The following is an 18,734-nucleotide window of genomic DNA, read 5'->3' as shown; positions in this document are numbered from 1 at the left end:
GTCCAGCCCCCTGCTCAAAGCAGGACCAATCCCCAATTTTTGCCCCAGATCCCTAAATGGCCCCCTCAAGGATTGACCTCACAACCCTGGGGTTAGCAGGTCAATGCTCAAATCACTGAGCTATCCTTCCCCCATTCAAAAGGTTGTTTTGCCATAAGGTCTTTGGCTAGACATACAGTATGACAGCTGTGCCATGATAATTTTCTAAATATACCCATGTCTCAAGTAGGTACCCAAGAGTGAACTATTAAAAACCTGTAGCTTATTCTCCTATAATTTTAGCCTCTGATCCTGCAAATATTTACATATGTGTTTAACTCTATGTACTGTAAATAATCCTATTGAAGCCAATGGCTGTGCCTTCACTGCAAAAAAAAATAAAATAAAATAAAATAAATAAAAAGAGGTGTGTTTTATGTCAAGTTAGCTATCTCAATGTAAAATCTAAGTGGAAACAAGGCACCATAGCTTGACATACCTAGTCAAGTTAAGCCTGACAGCTGGGGTGAGGAGGGTATAAGGTTGACCTCAACTAGCTTCATCATGGTAAAAATTACCTGTGCTTTGTCCCCACTAGGACTTTAAGTCGAGTTGGCTATCTCAGTGTAAAGGCACACCTTTTTTTGCAAAGAAGACTCTGCCAATGAGTAAAGTTAAACAGGTACATAAATCTTTGTAACATCAGGACCCATCATAACGATAAGGAACATGCTATAAAATGCTGCTTAAAACCAATATGTAAATGTAACTTGAAGTTTCACCATTTTTTGCAACTGAAAAAAAAAACCTGTGTGGCACTGGGAATCAGCCTACCCATGTCAATCCTTCTCTGAGAACAAGCCCTGAATAGGAAGAAACTACATATCAAATTGACTCTCTCTCTCTCTCTCTCACTCACCCCTCCCCAGGTTTATTTTTAGTTTTCCTTGTTGAAATCTCTCCAGGGTACAGACACGCTCTCACACACATGCTGTTGACACACCAACCCCGGACAGAAAAGTTACTTAACAATTTCTCTTGTTTCTTGTCAAGGACCAAATTTTGATTGCTGATAAAATTACCATAGCAAGAAGCTCAGGAAGACCTACAAATTGCTCTATCCCATGACACTTTATCACTTTTAATGTGACTTGGACACTTGCAGTCAAAAGAGAGGGTTTTTTTTGCAGTCAACGGGTTTTTTTTCAGTGACTTCCTCTTTTCTGTAGTTTCCGTCCAGGTTGCAAGAGCTTCCTTTTTATTTTCCTTTCTTTTTTTAAATTTGTTTAAATCTGATTTCCATGCCGTCGGCAATAAATGCTGTGCTGGCTCAACAGACAGAGGCTGGGTCAGTTCCCAGCACCAGCATTAGCACAACAGCTGAAACAGGAGGAGGTTCAGGGGGTATCTACTCTGCTATCATCAGTCGCAACCAGCCCATTATTGGAGTGCGGGAAAAGACCTTTGAAGAACTCCACAAGAAATGCCTGGAAAAGAAGATTCTTTATGTGGATCCTGATTTCCCACCTAATGAGAGCTCCCTCTTCTACAGCCAGAAACTACCCATCACATTTGAGTGGAAAAGACCCACAGTGAGTAACTTGTCTGTCTAATTAAAACATTGAATGCCTTTTTCTATTTACAAATATAATCAATGCAGTTATCTGTACTGAGCACATTCCCTTGGGGGAAACTATACACTGGAAACATATTTCTGTAATTGTTTTCTATGACTGAGAAATTACTGTCTAGGATCTGTGGGGATAGGGAAGTGTAGAGAGAATATAAATCACCTGAAAATCAATAGGACCTTGGATTGATTACTTGGAACTTTTAATGTTTTTGAAATGTATTTTAATTGGCTTTTACTTGTTCTGATTTGTTTGGAATTTTCTCATCTGAAGACACCAAACAAAACAAATTTTAAACCCTCTCCTCTTTCTCCCACACACTGGGGCCTGCGTAGATTTATTTTTTCAACACTACTTTATTTTACTGGTGAGTTTCTTCATTTTATTTCACTACAAATAGCCCCTTGGGCCCATCTTTTCATTTTCAGAAGTACCTTTGGAAGAACAGCTCTGGGTTATACCCATGTCACTCCAATTAAGTCAAAAAAGTTGCATGGATGTAACAGTGCAGAATCTGGACCACTTTCTTTTATTTTATTATCTCATCATTGATTTCCAGTATCACTTGTTCCTAAATGCAAAGCTGGTTATCCCATTATCTATCTGCCATGAATTGGGGGGTTATAATAATTACCAAGGTGGATTAATGTTTACTGGGTCCCAAATTCACCAATATTTCTGCCCTTCCTGACAGACTTCTCCCTACCCAGCCTTCCCCTCAGAGTGAATTCTCCCTCCAAGGTCCTGAATCCCAACCCTAGATGGACTCTTGTTGTTCCTCTCACTCCTAATATTTCCTTCCAAGTGAGGCCTCCCAGCTCATCCAACAGGCAGCTGACCAGCTGTACATTGTGCTGCTGCCTGTTACTGTTTCACTACTTCATCTGGGCCCCTCTAATTGTGAAGGCCAAATGTTGAGGATTTTGCTTTTGTCCATCCCTGATTATTATGGGCTTCCTTTTACATATGTGCAGCATTATCCCATACTTTTGTGCCATAATGAAACATCATGGATTGAGCTGATGATAGCATAAAGCTAGAAGGCCAGTGGCCTTGGAATGTGGGTATTATAGAACCAGAAGATGACTGTAAAGGTCCATTACAGTTATTTCTCCACACAGTGAGAAAATGAAGGGCAGGAAGATATTTAGTCCCAGCCTGTAATGATATTTTATGCAGGAGTAATCCATACAGTCTGGGATAAGAGCTGCATTGATTTACGTCTCATGCAACATCACTGAAGTTCGTCTCTCTATGTATTGACAGAGCATGAGGCAGAACCAATCTTTAAAATTCAGGACAGTTCAATCAAAACTAAAAGGAGAATTTATGTTGGAGTGAGTTAAAAACATTTCCATTTAGCCTATCTGCTGCCCAGGGTTTCCCTAGAAATATTTAGTTATCAGTTAAGTGGAGCAGTAATTGAATTGACTGGCAAGGGAGATACTTTCTCATACATCCACAGGAGGTAAAGTGATACAGCAGCGTGTAGTGGCATAGTCAGTGGATATCAGAGGAGAACTGGATAAAGGTATGTGGCTAAATGAAAGTGTTAAACTGTAAAGGATAGCATTTAACACCCATGTTGCACAGGTATAAATGACTGCACAAGGTGGAGGATTAAGCCTTTGGTTTCTAGGACCCCTCAGATTTTCGGGCCCCTATCCCAGTGATCTTTAATCCATCCTTATAGAATCATCTTTGCTGCAATTTGAGGGCTGTATAATAATTATTATGTGCCAACAGTGTGCACAGGGTTGTACAATACACAGAAATGCAACCTAAAAATCTAAATATCAGATCCTAAATTATTTTCCACACTGTTTCAATGTTAATTTTCATTGATATAAAGGAGACAGCATAGTCAAGAGTTTAGAGCAGGGCACTAGAAGTCAGGAGATCTGGATTCTAACCCTGGCTCTGGCACTGTGCTGTGATGCTGGGCTAGTCAGTAAGGCCCAAATTCTCAAATGTGTCCACTAATTTGGAGTGACACTGTTTGGATGGACCAACTTGAGACTCATTGCAGCTGTTGAGCAGACTCAGCTGTAAATATGCAGATGTGGGTACTGAGCACCTCTGAAAATCAGGTCATCTCAGATTAGACACCTAACGATAACTTTAAATTAGTTCACATTTTTTGAAAAATTATGCCTTACCCTCTCTATGCTGTTTCTGTAGCTGTAAAAGGTAGAACACCCACTTTTGTAATGTGCTTTGAGATCTTGAAAAGTGCGTATAAATGCAAAATATTGTAGCATATTATAGTGAGAGGATCCTTTCTCTCCATGTGAACTTTCAGAAGCAGATACATCAGCAGCTTCTCTTATAATCCAGTCCTCCTCCTTCCATAAACTGAAACTAGAGTTTCTTGTATTTGTTGCTGCAGTCTGTAGATTGACCCAAGACTTTGCTTCACTGGTATTTTGAACCACAGCTCAAATGTGCTTCTTCCCTGCTAGGAGAAGAACTTGTCTGATAATGTTACAGACAGGAATAGCAGTAATATGCTAATAATAGGACGCCATACAGACAAATTAATATGATGCAGTAATACTGCCGTCAAGGGTATTCTGATGAAGGATTAAAGCAAACATCAAACCACCAGAAGTTCAAGGCTAAACTACAGAAATACATATCCATTCCATAAAGACACTGACATCTTCCATTCTTACTTAAATGCTGGTGGGGGGGAAGAAGCTTTGTTAAAATAGAGTTGATTGTAAATAGATACATTTACAACAGTATTCTTAGAACATTGTAGTTATTTTAAAAATAGTTTGAGAATCAGGTAATTCAAAACCTGCAGTTCAAAACAAAACAAAAAATGTCAGACAGTTTGGAAGTACCGAGAGACCATTCTAATACCACCTTTAACTCTGCTGCCTCTTTCCCTGACTACCATATGCGTGTTATATATGTGGTGTTCTCCCAGAAAGAATAAATGTACATTTTAAATGGAGCAAGGTCTATAGATTAAAGTACAAGACTGGGAGATATGGGTTCTATTCTTCACTACCAGTGACTTGCTGAGTTACCTGATGAAAATCAAGTAACATTTGTGCCTCAGTTTCCCCCTCTATAGGATGGGAAATAATACTTACAAGTATGTTATTTATTCTACTAATTATTATGCTAAGCCCTTTGAGATTCTTGAATGGAAGGTGCTATATAAGTGTCAAGTATTATTATTCTGGCAACAGTGAAGGAATTAAAAAAAAAATATGATAGCAGTAGGTGCTGTGCAGCTTGCAAACGTTATTGCATCTCTTGTATTAATCATAAATAATAATAGTGCTCTTCACCATTGGCTCTTAACCATTCCAGACTACTATATCCCTTTCAGGAGTCTGATTTGTCTTGCCTACCCCCAAGTTTCACCTCACTTAAAAACTACTTGCTTACAAAGTCAGACATAAAAATACAAGTGTCACAGCACACTATTACTGAAAAATTGCTCACTTTCTCATTTTACCATATAATTATAAATCAACTGGAATATAAATATTGTACTTACATTTCAGTGTATAGTAATAGAGCAGTATAAACAAGTCATTGTCTGTATGAAATTTTAGTTTGTACTGACTTTGCTAGTGCTTTTTATGTAGCGTGTTGTAAAACTAGACAACTAGCTAGATGAGTTGATGTACCCTCTGGAAAACCTCTGCATACCCACATGGGTACGTGTACCCCTGGTTGAGAATCATTGCTCTACACCTAATTAGCACTTCTCATCTGTAGGTATCAAAGTGCTTTAAAGAGCACATTATTAGCCCTGTTCTTCAAATGGGTAATCTGAGGTTTAGAGATTAAGTGATTGACCCAAGGTCCCACAGTGAGTCAGTGATAGAAACAGGAATAGAATCTAGGCTTACTGACTTCCAGTCCTGAGTTCAATTCACTACATGAATATAGGCCTATATTGTGTGTGCAGGATGCTCAGAATTTTGGTAACTCTCCATTTAGGCTGGGAATATAGAACTGCAATTTGAGGAAGGGTTTCTCCGTGACATTCTCACTGCATTAATGTTGCAATGAAATAGCTATTGTCACTGAGACAGTGGGTTCACAGCCTAGGAACCAATCCACTCTCAGATATCTGGCCCTGAAGCCACTTATCTCAGGAACCACTAACAACAAAGAAATCTGATCCCCCACCTTCTACCTCTTAAATAATTGGCCTGTGCTGTGAAGACATGGGGACTGCTCTTTGGGTTACTGTCAGAAGGACAGACTGCCATATACAGCAGCAGTGAACTTTGTCAGAGGGACAGGGAAACAGAAGCATGTAATTCTAGTCAGCTAGCGACTGCCATAACATGATCTGAATACACACAGGCTTTACTCAGGCAAAACTTCAGTTGACATCTATGAAAGTTTTACCAGAGTAAGGATTGCAGGATCCCACACAGTGTTTATGTTCAAACTATACTTTAAACTGGTTTACATGAATAGTATATAATTAATACCTCACAGTTACTGCATAAGATCAAATCATCTAATTGAGAGTGTAAGACAGGAGAAACTCAAGGGCCAGATTCTCTACTGCACCTCTCTCTTCTACTCAGCACAGGACTGGATCAAGATCATTAGGGAGCTGCTTTTAGCTCTCTGATTCTCAAGCTGTCCTGGTCCTAATGCAAATTAGAACATTTAGGAGTTGTTCTAACTTAAAACATCTAGCACTGCTTCCTAAGTGACCATGCTGGCTGAGAATTGGAGAGTTCTGCACCATCCCATCTGCACCCCAGTGGCTGGGGAAGACTAATAGAGGAATTGACTCCAGTGACTTTTCACCAGCTGAGTATTCCCTTCTGCTGGCGGATTCTCAACTGGCCAGTTGCAGCCACATAAAATCCCCTTTGCACTGCTCAGGTGCCACAAAGAGAACAGAACTGGGGCTGAGAATCTGACCCAAGATCTTGAAGAGACTATACAAAAAACCCCAAAGGAACCTGCAACCTATCTGCAGAAAATAAACTTTACAGGAGAGAGTGCTCTGAAGTGAATACTTAAATTACCTTGTATATTAGAACAATGGTCCAGTTAATGTACTTTTTGGGGAGGTGAGGGTATCCTTACTTATTTTTGGAGTCTTTATGATCGTTAACTAATTAATTCTCATAACACACTTGTAAGGTATGTAAGTATTATCCCTATTTTACAGATCGGAAAACTGAGGCACAATGTGATTAAGTGACTTGCCCAAGGCTATACAACAAGCTAGTGACAGAGCTGGGATTAGAGGTCAGGAATTCCTGATTTTTTCAGCTCAGCTTGCTAAACCATGCTGCCTTTCTAAACTTGAAGTGACTCAGCAAAAATACATCTGCATCCTTATGCAGGATTCAAGCATCTGGCAATAGGGGTTTCAACAGAAGAGCCATGCATTCCTGTGAAGAACTACAGAATATGCCACCTTCTTACAGATATATTACTTAAACTGTAAGCTCTTCAAGGCAGAATCATCTCTTTGTTACAGGCTTGTAAAGTGCCTGCCGTCTTGTAACAGTGGAATTGGGGCCTCTAGACACTACTGCAGTACACATAATAAATAATAATTGCGCCACAAGGGAGCACAGGTTATCTAACTATATCATGGAGTTGTAGAGAAGATCCCATTGCAATATATTATGCCATCAATATACCCAGGGATGTGCCTTGAAGGCACGGTATACCCAGTGAAATAGGCACTAATGGATTTATATTGCTATTCACTGTGCCACAAGTGTGCAAAGGGAATTGCGCTACAATCCATCATACAAGGAGGATGCTAAAGGGATTGCATTACAATACCTCACATGATGAGGCTGCTATGATGACTACATTATGATACATCATCTGGTGAGGACACTGTGGGGACTTTGCTAAAGTCTCTTGATGGTACATTGCAATTGCCATGGGGGGGGGTACATCTGATTGCAGAATGAGGTTACTAAATGCTCCCCTTTAAATTAAATTACACAACAATGTGAAATTACCAAAGATATTACAATAGCATTCAGACATGAGAAATGGATTTCATTACATCACAATGAAAGATTGAAAAGGGGGCCTGCTGCAATCCTGTTTTGATACATTAACACTGACATATTAATAGAAAGATCCCTTGCAGTACTATACTTTTACATACCCATTTATCATACCACCAAGCCTCCATCCCTGCCCACCTCTTCCCACCCCCCCCCTTGCCCCATTCTGCCCCATTCTTTTAGATGGCATGATACTTAAAACACCAGCAACTGGTCTGCACTAGGGATGGCAACATTACTACCAGATATAGGAGTTGAACTGGTACAAGCAATGATATGCAATTTTACAAAATTTCCCTATGGGGGATGGAAGGCATCTGAGAGTAGTAAGGAAAATGAGATGGTTTGCAGAATATTGCTTTTGTCTTCAGCTCAGAAATATATTTATATTACACCTGTATCTGTCCACATGACCACTGTATGATTCCTGCCTTTTGTTTTGTGTACAATTGGTAGTTGAATATGATGCCATGTGAAATTACACAGTGGGTGATTGTGATGCTCTTTACCTTGGGGGAACACCCAGCACCCCCATGTTCATCCTTGTAAAATGATTGTGTGGTATCCAGTGCAAAGTTTGTCATGTCAGGTGTCTTTGGAAGGCTCACGATGTACTGAGCATTGTTGTTATAGTGATGTTATAGTTATATTTATGGGTTATAATTTCTTGTATATAGTTACAAGGTTGAAAATGTATCCTCATGGCTTAAAGCAAACCCAGGCAAAAACTCTCCAAGAGCAGAGAGGCAGTTCACACCTCATCAGGACAGGTATGGGACTAGGGTAACCAGACAGCAAGTGTGAAAAATCGGGACAGGGGGTGGGGGGTAATAGGAGCCTACATAAGAAAAAGACCCCAAAATCGGGACATCTGGTCACCCTATATGGGACAAACCCAGCCCAGCCTCACAGGAACAAAAGACGCTGGCCTAGGCAGCAACAAAAGAATCCATTAGACCAGGGGTCGGCAACCTTTTAGAAGTGGTGTGCTGAGTCTTCATTTATTCACTTTAATTTAAGGTTTCACATGCCAATACTACATTTTAACGTTTTTTAGAAGGTCTCTCTCTCTAAGTCTATATATTATAGAACTAAACTATTGTCGTATGTAAACAAGGTTTTAAAATGTTTAAGAAGCTTCATTTAAAATTAAATTAAAATGGTGATCTTACACCCTAGCCCGCTCAGCCCGCTGCCGGCCTGGGGTTCTGTTCACCTAGGCCGGCAGCAGGCTGAGCGGGGCCTGCGGCCGGTACCCCGGCTGGCAAGGGGATGGCAGCCAGGACCCCAGACCAGCAGTGGGCTGAGCCCCGCTGCCAGTCTGGGGTTCCGTCTGCCAGCTCCTGCCAGCCAGGGTCCTGGCCGTCGGCCCTACTCAGCCCGCTGCCGGTCCAGGGTCCCGGCCCTGTCCACATAGAGTAGGTACCTACTTTCTCCCTGGTTCTGGCCCATTCTCTTCCTCTCTCTGCACTGAGATGAGGGTGTGAGTGCACTGAGAACAGGGCTGGGGGTGAAGGAGCAGGCTGGGGGTTGGGATGCAGGGTCTGGCCAGGAGCTAGAATGAGGGAGGGGGCTCAGGGTTGGGGCAGGAGGTTCGGGTGTGGAGCACTTACCTGGGCAGCTCCCATTTGGTGCGAGGGGTGCAGGTGGGAATGTGGGGTGTGTGTGCAGGAGCTCCCGTTTGGTGCTCAGGATGCAGGTAGAAATGTGGGGGGGGTGTGCAGGAGCTCCCGTTTGATGCTCAGGGTGGGGGTGGGGATGTGGGGGGGTGCAAGAGTCAGGGCATGGGATGTGGGGGGTGCAGGAGTCAGGGCAGGGGGCTGGGGGAATGTGAGGAGGGTGCAGGAGTCAGGGCAGGGGGCTGGGGGGGCTGGGTATGTGTGGGGGTGCTGGAGTCAGGGCTGGGGTTGTGGGGGGTGCAGGGGTCAGTGCAGAGGGCTGGGATGTGTGGTGGGTGCAGGGGTGAGGGCAGAGGGCTGGGTGTGTATGAGGAGGGTTAATGGGTCAGGGCAGAGGGCTGGGGGGTGTGGGGGGTTCAGGGTCAGGGCAGAAGGCTGGGGGTGTGTGAGAGGGGTGCAGGGGTCAGGGCCACAGGGCTCGGGGATGTGGGGGGTTCAGGGTCAGGGCAGAGGGCTGGGGGTGTGTGAGGGAGGTGCAGGGGTCAGGGCAGAGGGCTGGGGTGCGGGGGGTGCAGGGGTGAGGGAAGAGAGCTGGGTGTGTGTGAGGAGGGTTCATGGGTCAGGGCAGAGGGCTGGGGGTGTGTGAGGGAGGTGCAGGGGTCAGGGCAGAGGGATGGCGGGCGTGGGGGGTTCAGGGTCAGGGCAGGGGGCTGGGAATATGTGAGGGGGGTGCAGGAGTCAGGGCAGAGGGCTGGGGGTGTGGGCTGGAGTCGTGGGGGTGCTCCCAGCCCCCTGCCCTGAGCGGCTCACAGCAGGGGGCTGGAGGGGATACGCCGATTCCACCCCCTTCCCCAAGGTCCCCGGAGCAGAGAGCCCGCTGCGGCTCTGCTTTTTCCTCTTCCCCTCCATAGCAAGGGCTGTCAGCTGATCGGCCACAGGGTGGGAGAGGAGGAGGGGCAGGAACCCTGCATGCTGGGGGAAGAGGTGGGGGGAGGGGAAGCTTGCCTACCCTGTAAGGAGAGAGTGGTGGGTGGGGGCGGAGAAGAGTGGGCCGGGCTGGGCAGGATTTTTAATTGCACACAGCTGTCCCCAGCAGACAGCAGAGTGCCATTAAAAATTGGCTCGCATGCCAAAGATGGCCATAGGTTGCCAACCCCTGCATTAGACTCTTCAGGGAGTCACCCCGCTTCCTTTGGTCAGTTTGGAACTGCAATGAGGTAATGCTCACCAGACTCTGAAGGGGGGAGGGGCAAAGCCAAAAGGGAAGAAAGGACATGATAAAAGGGAGAGACATTTGCCATGCTCTCTCTCTCTTCCACCTACATCTACAGACACCACATCAAGGGACTGAAGTGCTGATCAAAGGCTGAAGAGCAACCAGCCAACCTGTGTTGAGAAGCATCTAAGTTTGTAAGGGCATTGAAAGTGTTAAGATCAGCTTAGAATGTGTTTTGCTTTTATTTCATTTGACCAAATCTGACTTATGTTTTGACTTATAATCACTTAAAATCTATCTTAATAGTTACTAAATCTGTTTGTTTATTCTACCAGAAGCAGTGTGTTTGGTTTGAAGCATGTCAGAGACTCCCCTTGGGATAATAAGCCTGGTACATATCAATTTCTTTGTTAAATTGACAAACTCATATAAGCTTGCAGCATCCAGCAGGCATAACTGGACACTGCAAGACGGAAATTCCTAGGGTTGTTTCTGGGATCAGAGATATTGGCTAGTGTCATTTAGTTGCAAGTAACTGGGAGCAGCTTACATGCCAGAGGCTGTGGATGAACAGCCCAGGAGTGGGGGTTCTCACAGCAGAGCAGGGTAAGGCTGGCTCCCCAAGTCAAAGATTGGAGTGACCTAGCAGATCACCCGTCCAGATAATACCAGGGGAACATCACAGTGGTATGTTTATGTTTATTTTTTAACTGGCAGCTTTGGAAGTATTTAAATATCCAGCTAAATTTAACTAAAATACAATGTGCCAAACCCTGAAGTCCGTACTCGGAGTCTAGTTTCGTTCTCACTGAAGTCAATGATAGTTTCACCATTGACTTCAGTGGGAGCAGGCTGAAGTACATTGGCTGGGTTAGAAAATGTACTCCTATAATCTGAAACTTCCCACAGGACACTATGTCAATTTTCAAGACAAGCATGACAGCAGTGTCAGGAAGAATATTTCCAACAAATCAAGTGGATGGAGAGAAGTTATAAGATATCTCAAACAGCTGACTTTACAGAATTTAATCCCTCAGCCAGCTGACTAAGGCACGAAAATAAAGGCCACTCCTTTCCCAGCAGTCGGCAGAATGAGATGATTTGTGGAGGGCCGGAAATTTGTCGTTATTGGACACTTGTCTCAATTCTGCGAGGGGGATAACCCAGATAGTTACATCAAAATTAATGCATCCCTGAGCTAACTACTGGGGAGGAGAAAAAAAGTTCTCATACCAAAGAAACAGTTAGACCTGAAATATGAGTTTCAGAAAGTCCATCACTGTGCTGTTCATACTGAAAAAGCTTCAGGCTGCAGCTACAGTACCTAAGACCTGTCTCTAGTTCTCCTGACTTTCTATGTAGCTGTACCCACAATTGCTGGTCTCTCTTTTCCCCTGCACCCAGAAAATGGGGTTCCTGGGAGGAAATCGTCTTCTCTCCCCACTCTTGCTACTTCCCAGGAAACGAGGTCCTCAAATGTGGTTTATCACCCCCCACCCCCAGCACAAGAGATGGCGGTCCATCTCAGGAGTTTGGGTACCTGGTTGGAAGTTCCTTCCCTGCCCCCATCTCTTTGCCGGGGAGATGGGCTCTGCTTGGGGGTCTCTCTTTTTCTTCCAACCTTGCATATGGGTTCCCATGGCTGGCGTATGTCCCTTTTCCCCCGAACCTGGGCTATGAATGAAGCTTCATGGATGAAGGCTGCTAAGACGTAGGGGAGTCTCTTCCCACATGGGGCTGGCTGTCGTCTCTTCCCTCCTCCAGCAGCCTGGGTTGCACGGTTCCTTGTCCAGCTTAGGGAACAAACATTCATATGAAAATGTTTCTACCTGAATTGCGTTACAGTCTAGGTTCAATTCTGAGGTAAGTTACACTGATTTCTGCCTCTGCAACAATTTATTGAAGCATTTTTAAAGATAGATGCAAGCTGCTTTTCAATCAACTGAAGAGGCACCAATTGGTTTAGCTTCTCTAATGTAGACAAACCATTAGTAACAGGTTTCAGAGTAGCAGCCGTGTTAGTCTGTATTCGCAAAAAGAAAAGGAGTACTTGTGGCACTGTAGAGACTAACAAATTTATTAGAGCATAAGCTTTCGTGAGCTACAGCTCACGAAAGCTTGTACTCTAATAAATTTGTTAGTCTCTAAGGTGCCACAAGTACTCCTTTTCTTTTTGCGAAACCATTAGTAATTTACACTTGTGCAGAGTGGGTATAAAATATTAATGTTCTGATCCGGGAGCACGTTACACTCACTTTGCACAGGTGTAAATGACTATGCTAGGGGCAGGCCAGAGGAGAATCATGCCCTGAAGGGGCAGATTGTAGCAGCATTACCTTTTTCAAGTGAAATTTTGGCAATTCAATATTGCAACTAGGGAAAAAAGTAGAAAATCTTTAACAAAAATGAAGGAAAGCACAACTTATAAAGCAAGGACTCAAAGAGCACACTAGTGGGGAGGGGGAGTTAAAGAGGGATCATTACAGGGATTCTTTCTTCCCGAAATGGCATCAGTGCTCTCTCCACACTGGCAGCTCATCTTCAGCTAGTTGTGTCAAGTTGGGCACCTACAAACTTAAGCACTCAAAACCAATGGCCACTTTTGAAAATGTGAGCCTTATCCCCGACAAGTGACCTACCCCAGTGATGTTTCCAGTTTTCTGGGAGAGTTCTTCTCCGCCTTTGTCAGTGAGAGTCCCAGGGTCTGTAGCCCTAAATTTTACTGAACTGCACTGCTTTCCCAGCCCTGGCTTGCCATCCTGCCTTTCCTCATCCCACCCCAATTTTAACTCTCCCCCACACTTTGAACAAAATTCTTCTATCTGATCCCCACTCAAAATGTTAATGTATTTGCAACTATGCCCCGTGCCGCTGGCCCAGAAGAGGTCTCTCCAATTCCAGCTACCAAACCCTTCTGGATGGAGGCTATACTTTATCTGAAGTTCTGCACATCTGACCTCACAGGGCCTCAAAAAGCACCTCTGAAAGGAAACTGCAATCAAATCCCTGCAGCAGATGGTTTTTCTGTAGGTTCTGTGGCCATCACATTGACATAACTCCTATTTTATTTCTATAGAAAATAGATCAAAGAATCATAGAATATCAGGGTTGGAAGGGACCTCAGGAGGTCATCTAGTCCCCTGCACCAATCCCCAATTTCTGCCCCAGATCCCTAAATGGCCCCCTCAAGGATTGAACTCACAACCCTGGGCTTAGCAGGCCAATGCTCAAACCAGTGAGCTATCCCTCCTGCAGCCACGCAGACTTTAGATAGGCTATGCCTCCTATCTGGCTTGGAAGAGGCAAACCAGTGCAATGGAGATAACCTTCAATTTTAAACTTTATAAAGGAAAACCCAGAAATTTGGCAAGAACATAAATAACATGAAGTAACATCAAATACATGCTTCAGAAAATGATTAAATGTAAATTGCCATCACAGTCAAATAACTTTGTCAGCAACATGCTCTGTCATCCCAAGAGGGAATCCTCCTCCTCCTGGCTGAAATCAAGCTTCACCCCTGCTGTCCCACCTATGCGTCTCTCCAGCTTGTGATGCTCCTTTGATTGGCTGCTGCAATGATTGCCCCTCTTTCCAACAGGTTTGCCCAGGAATGACAGCTCCTCACCTGGAGAGCCACACCCCTTCCCCACACACCCAAACTGCATTCCCTGTCAGTGTCACAATGGTCAACCTCACCACTCACACTCTCTGTACCCTTGCAGCTGGGCTGCTCGCACATGGCCCTTCACGATCCAGCCTCCTTTGGCAAATCCCCTTTTACCTCAGTACCGCCTCTTTTCACTTCCTTCTTCTATAACCAGTTTCCAGCTGCCTCCTCTCCAGTGGATTTCGAGCCCCCTCCCCAGCTGGAGCTGCCCTCTCATGGGCTGTCTCTCACCCCAGGACAGCATTCTATGCTGCTGCGTCACAGTTGCAAGCCCTGACGTTACCCTTCTTAGTCGAAACTACGGCAGGTGCTGGGGCCAGGGTTACTATACAGACAGCACAAAGCACATTTTTCCTGCTCATATGTTTGTTTGTATCTTACAGGAAATCTGTGAGAATCCACGATTTATAATTGGTGGAGCCAACCGAACTGATATTTGTCAAGGAGAATTAGGTATGACATTTTGTCGTCTGTATTGTGCTTTGGATTTCTTATATAGTCCCAGATATTTGCATCAGAGTTTAACTTTAGCTTTTACTTGCTAAATAGGAGTTTAAAACATCTATGTTTCCTTGCCATAGCTCTTCTCAACCAAGCCTCCCTGTCCTGCAGGGTTGTAGATGAGGACTGTGAGAGAGAAGCTGCTCAGTGTGCATGGACTTCGCTATTCATATTGTGGAGTTTATTGCAGGGCAGCGTTTTGCAAGATCTCTTTTCTCCCAGGCTTTCAAGAACAGAGTGACTTAAGGAGACAGAGTGAGCTAAAAGGGAGGCAACTATTTGTAGTAAGAGGCTGAATGGATGAGGAAGAGTCTAATCTAAAATCAGTTTATTCTGTCACATTTTTAATCAATTTTATTATTTACATTATAATGGCTCCTAGATACCTCACGCATGTCACAGATCCATTGAGCTAAATACCATGCAGATGTACACTAAAGGACAGTCTCTGCTCCAAAGAATTTATAGTCTGAAAGACAAGAGGTAGCACAAGTGGATTAAAAGGAACAAACAGGGATGGGACAAGGGAAGATAAGGCAACAGCAACAGGAAATTTTAGCATAGACTAGCTGTGTGCATGGATCATAATCACTCAGAGGCAGTAATCCATATACCCAGAGCAAAGGATAGGTTCATTTTGAAAGAGAGAAAGCTAGTTATGCATGTTATACTAAATATACAGAAAGTCTACAGCAGGAGTATACAGGAAACAATGAAAATGGCAACTGTGTACATTTATATGCTCAGGACTGCATATAAGCTATTCTGATCTGATGATACCCTGTCCCCCTGGTGCACTCACTTTTCCCCTACCTATTAGTGGTCAGTTCATTTTGGACTAGATGTTTGTGTATGTTGCTAAGCACATTTCTCTGCACTATTGAAAAACCAGTCTTTGCAAATACCAAAAAAACCCAGAGCACTCAGAGTTAGCGCTTTATCTCTGCGCCACTTTTAACCATTGTATAAGACAGTAAAGCCCATCTACATTGAGTTTTCAAACCATGTATGTTAACTCTTCAAGTGTAAACAAGTGAGCTAACTACAGTGACTTTAACTGGATCAGAGCAACAATAATAAATCAAGTTAGCACAATGATTGAGTCCCTATTTACAAGCTACATGCAACTCCACTTCATTCTGGGGTTCCAGCTTTAGCTTCAACTGCTGCCAGCTGTGATCTCTGCCGGACCACACAACCTTAAAGGTGCAGTGACCACACACAGTCACCACAATGCTTAAAGCTCCAAACACCACCGTGTAAGCAACATATGTTAAAACTGAAAATGAAAACAAACTATTTAAACTTTTTCTAAAAAGGTGCTACTAAGGCTCTGAGTTGGCTGTATTTCAAACCACAGGGCTTGACCAAAGATCTATCTGCAACTACCACAGAGTGGCACAAACAGACAAGCACCAACCTGTGAAGGTAATTTTTAGTGGCTTTTAAACACAAACCTACTTCCACACTACAGGCAAGGCTACACTTAAAACACTGCAGCTGATGGGAGAGCTTCTCCCAGTACCTCCGTGAGAGGCAGTAGGTATGGCAATGGGAGAGGCACTCCCATTGACATAGCACTGTCTACACCAGGGTTAGGTCAGTACAACTGCATCACCCAGGGGTGTGGATTTTTCACTCCCCTGAGCAATGCAGTTATACTGATGTAAATTTATGACGTAGACCTGGCCTACCACAATTCAGTACAGAATAGCCATCAACTCTCTTTTCCTTTTTGTTGATGAAGAGGCGGGGAAAGTCCTCAAATACCCATACCCACACTGGAAATCACCATTCAGGTGAAAGAGGAAATATAAGAACTAGGACATTTCAGGCAGCATTTCTCTTTGAAATGCTTCGGTTTCTGCCTCACCCCTTCATCACTTCACACATCACAGACAAAGGTGAGGCCAAGTTATCCTACCTCTCCCCTCCCCATGGGTCCCAACAGGCATTTTCCAAAGGCTCCTTGTTTTCCTTTTACAAGCTCACAGACTCAATTCAGCAAAATCAGAAGCCAATGCGCTGTGAGTTTCCCACAGCCCTAACAACATCAGCTGTGACTCCATAGTTTTGATACATTTGTAAGAGCAACATTGGGCTTGGCTGCACTTGTGAGTTACAGTGCAATAAAGGAACTCCGGGCGCACTAGCTCACTACCCATCCACACTGGTAAGGCACGTGGAGCGCTCTGTCTCCGCGGCTACAGTGCTGCTGGTACTCCACCTCAGCGACTGGAATAATGTTTGCTGCGCCCCCGCTGGAGTGTGAATGAGGTGTAGCTTTACTGTGCCCTGATCAGCCTCCAGAAATGTCCCATAATACCCTTGAGTCAAGTGGCCACTCTTGTCATTGTTTTTGAATCGCTGCAGGAATGTGGATATGCCCTTTGAAAGCTCCGTTTCTGACAGCCGGCTACTTATCTGCTCTGAGACAAAGCAACCATTACTGTGGAATGCCGTGTGTGAGAGAGAGAGGCGGGGAGGGGGAGGGAGGTCTGCAGCTGTCTGAATTTACAAGACAGCATGCTGACATGCTCTCAGCCCCCCCAAAAAATCACTCTCTCTCCCCCCACATACACACAACAAACTTCCTGTCACACTCCACCCCACCCCCCATTTGAAAAGCACATTGCAGCCTCTTGCACGCTGTGATAGCTGCCCAAAATGCACCACTCCTGATGCCGTTGCAAGTACCGCAAATGTGGCCATGCCAGTGCATTTGAAGCTGTCAGTGTGGACAGATTGCAGCACTTTCCCTACTGCCCTCTACAAAGGCTGGTTTAACTCAAAGCGCTCTACATCGGCAAGTGTAGCCATGTCCATTGTTTGCTTGTTTTAAATTGTTACTGATGTAATAACCCACCAGCCCGTTATATTAAATAGTCCCCTACTGTTCTGCAGGACTTAAGGGACAGTTGCTGCAGAGAGGATGAAATGATGTTTTGCATGTTTTATTCCTATGTTTTCTGCAGTAACAGACCAGCTGTTTGTTGTTTTTACATGCTGACAGTATGCTCGGTCCTGAACAGGATCAATTTAAAAAAAAATCAAGTCCCTGCCCCCAAGGCCTTACAATTTATACAGACAACACTATATGTATAGCGGGTTACTGGATAGTTCCAGCTGTGTGTGTTTTTTTTTTAATGTTAGATGGGTTAGAGTTTTGGGGCTTGAGGGAAAAGTAAGTTTTGAGGAGGAAAAAGAAAGGAACTGAGAGCCTGGTGCCCTGGGACAGAGAGTTTGTTAAAGGAGCACGGGCAGCATGAAAGAGAGAGATTGTGCTGGCAAATTTACCTGGCATTGTAGTTTATATTACAGTAGTGCCTAAGGACAGGTTTCAGAGTAGCAGCCGTGTTAGTCTGTATTCGCAAAAAGAAAAGGAGTACTTGTGGCACCTTAGAGACTAACAAATTTATTAGAGCATAAGCTTTCGTGAGCTACAGCTCACTTCATCGGATGCATTTGGTGGAAAAAACAGAGGGGAGATTGATATACACACAGAGAGAACATGAAACAATGGGTTTATCATACACACTGTAAGGAGAGTGATCACTTAAGATAAGCCATCACCAGCAGCGGGGGGGGGGGGGGAAAGGAAGAAAACCTTTCATGGTGACAAGCAAGGTAGGCTATTTCCAGCAGTTAACAAGAATATCTGAGGAACAGTGGGGTGGGGTTGGGGGGGAGAAATAACATGGGGAAATAGTTTTACTTTGTGTAATGACTCATCCATGCCCAGTCTCTATTCAAGCCTAAGTTAATTGTATCCAGTTTGCAAATTAATTCCAATTCAGCAGTCTCTCGTTGGAGTCTGTTTCTGAAGCTTTTTTGTTGAAGGATAGCCACTCTTAGGTCTTTAATCGAGTGACCAGAGAGATTGAAGTGTTCTCCAACTGGTTTTTGAATGTTATAATTCTTGACGTCTAATTTGTGTCCATTCATTCTTTTACGTAGAGACTGTCCAGTTTGGCCAATGTACATGGCAGAGGGCCATTGCTGGCACATGATGGCATATATCACATTGGTAGATGCACAGGTGAACGAGCCTCTGATAGTGTGGCTGATGTGATCCACTTCCTGGAC

The 18,734-nt window shown here is 44.1% G+C and overlaps 1 protein-coding gene across 3 annotated transcripts in view; it reads left to right on the top strand.

The window, feature by feature from the left end:
• The first annotated feature begins 720 nt into the window (after positions 1-720).
• The window catches only part of CAPN3 (calpain 3), a 79,387-nt gene continuing 61,373 nt past the window's right edge, over positions 721-18,734 (top strand). Inside the window, exons 1-2 of one of the 3 annotated variants that reach the window (XM_038404998.2) lie at positions 721-1,571; positions 14,531-14,600. In XM_038404998.2, the coding sequence (XP_038260926.1) occupies positions 1,281-1,571; positions 14,531-14,600 (361 nt within the window). In that variant the 5' untranslated portion in view covers positions 721-1,280. The remainder of the gene's footprint in view (positions 1,572-14,530; positions 14,601-18,734) is intronic. The other 2 variants (XM_038405000.2, XM_038405001.2) reach the window with 2 other exon arrangements.

This window comes from Dermochelys coriacea, chromosome 6, assembly GCF_009764565.3.
Source record: "Dermochelys coriacea isolate rDerCor1 chromosome 6, rDerCor1.pri.v4, whole genome shotgun sequence".
Lineage (NCBI taxonomy): Eukaryota > Metazoa > Chordata > Testudines > Dermochelyidae > Dermochelys > Dermochelys coriacea.
The sequence above is the reverse complement of the archived record's forward strand: the minus strand, read 5'-3'. Positions and strand labels throughout refer to the sequence as shown.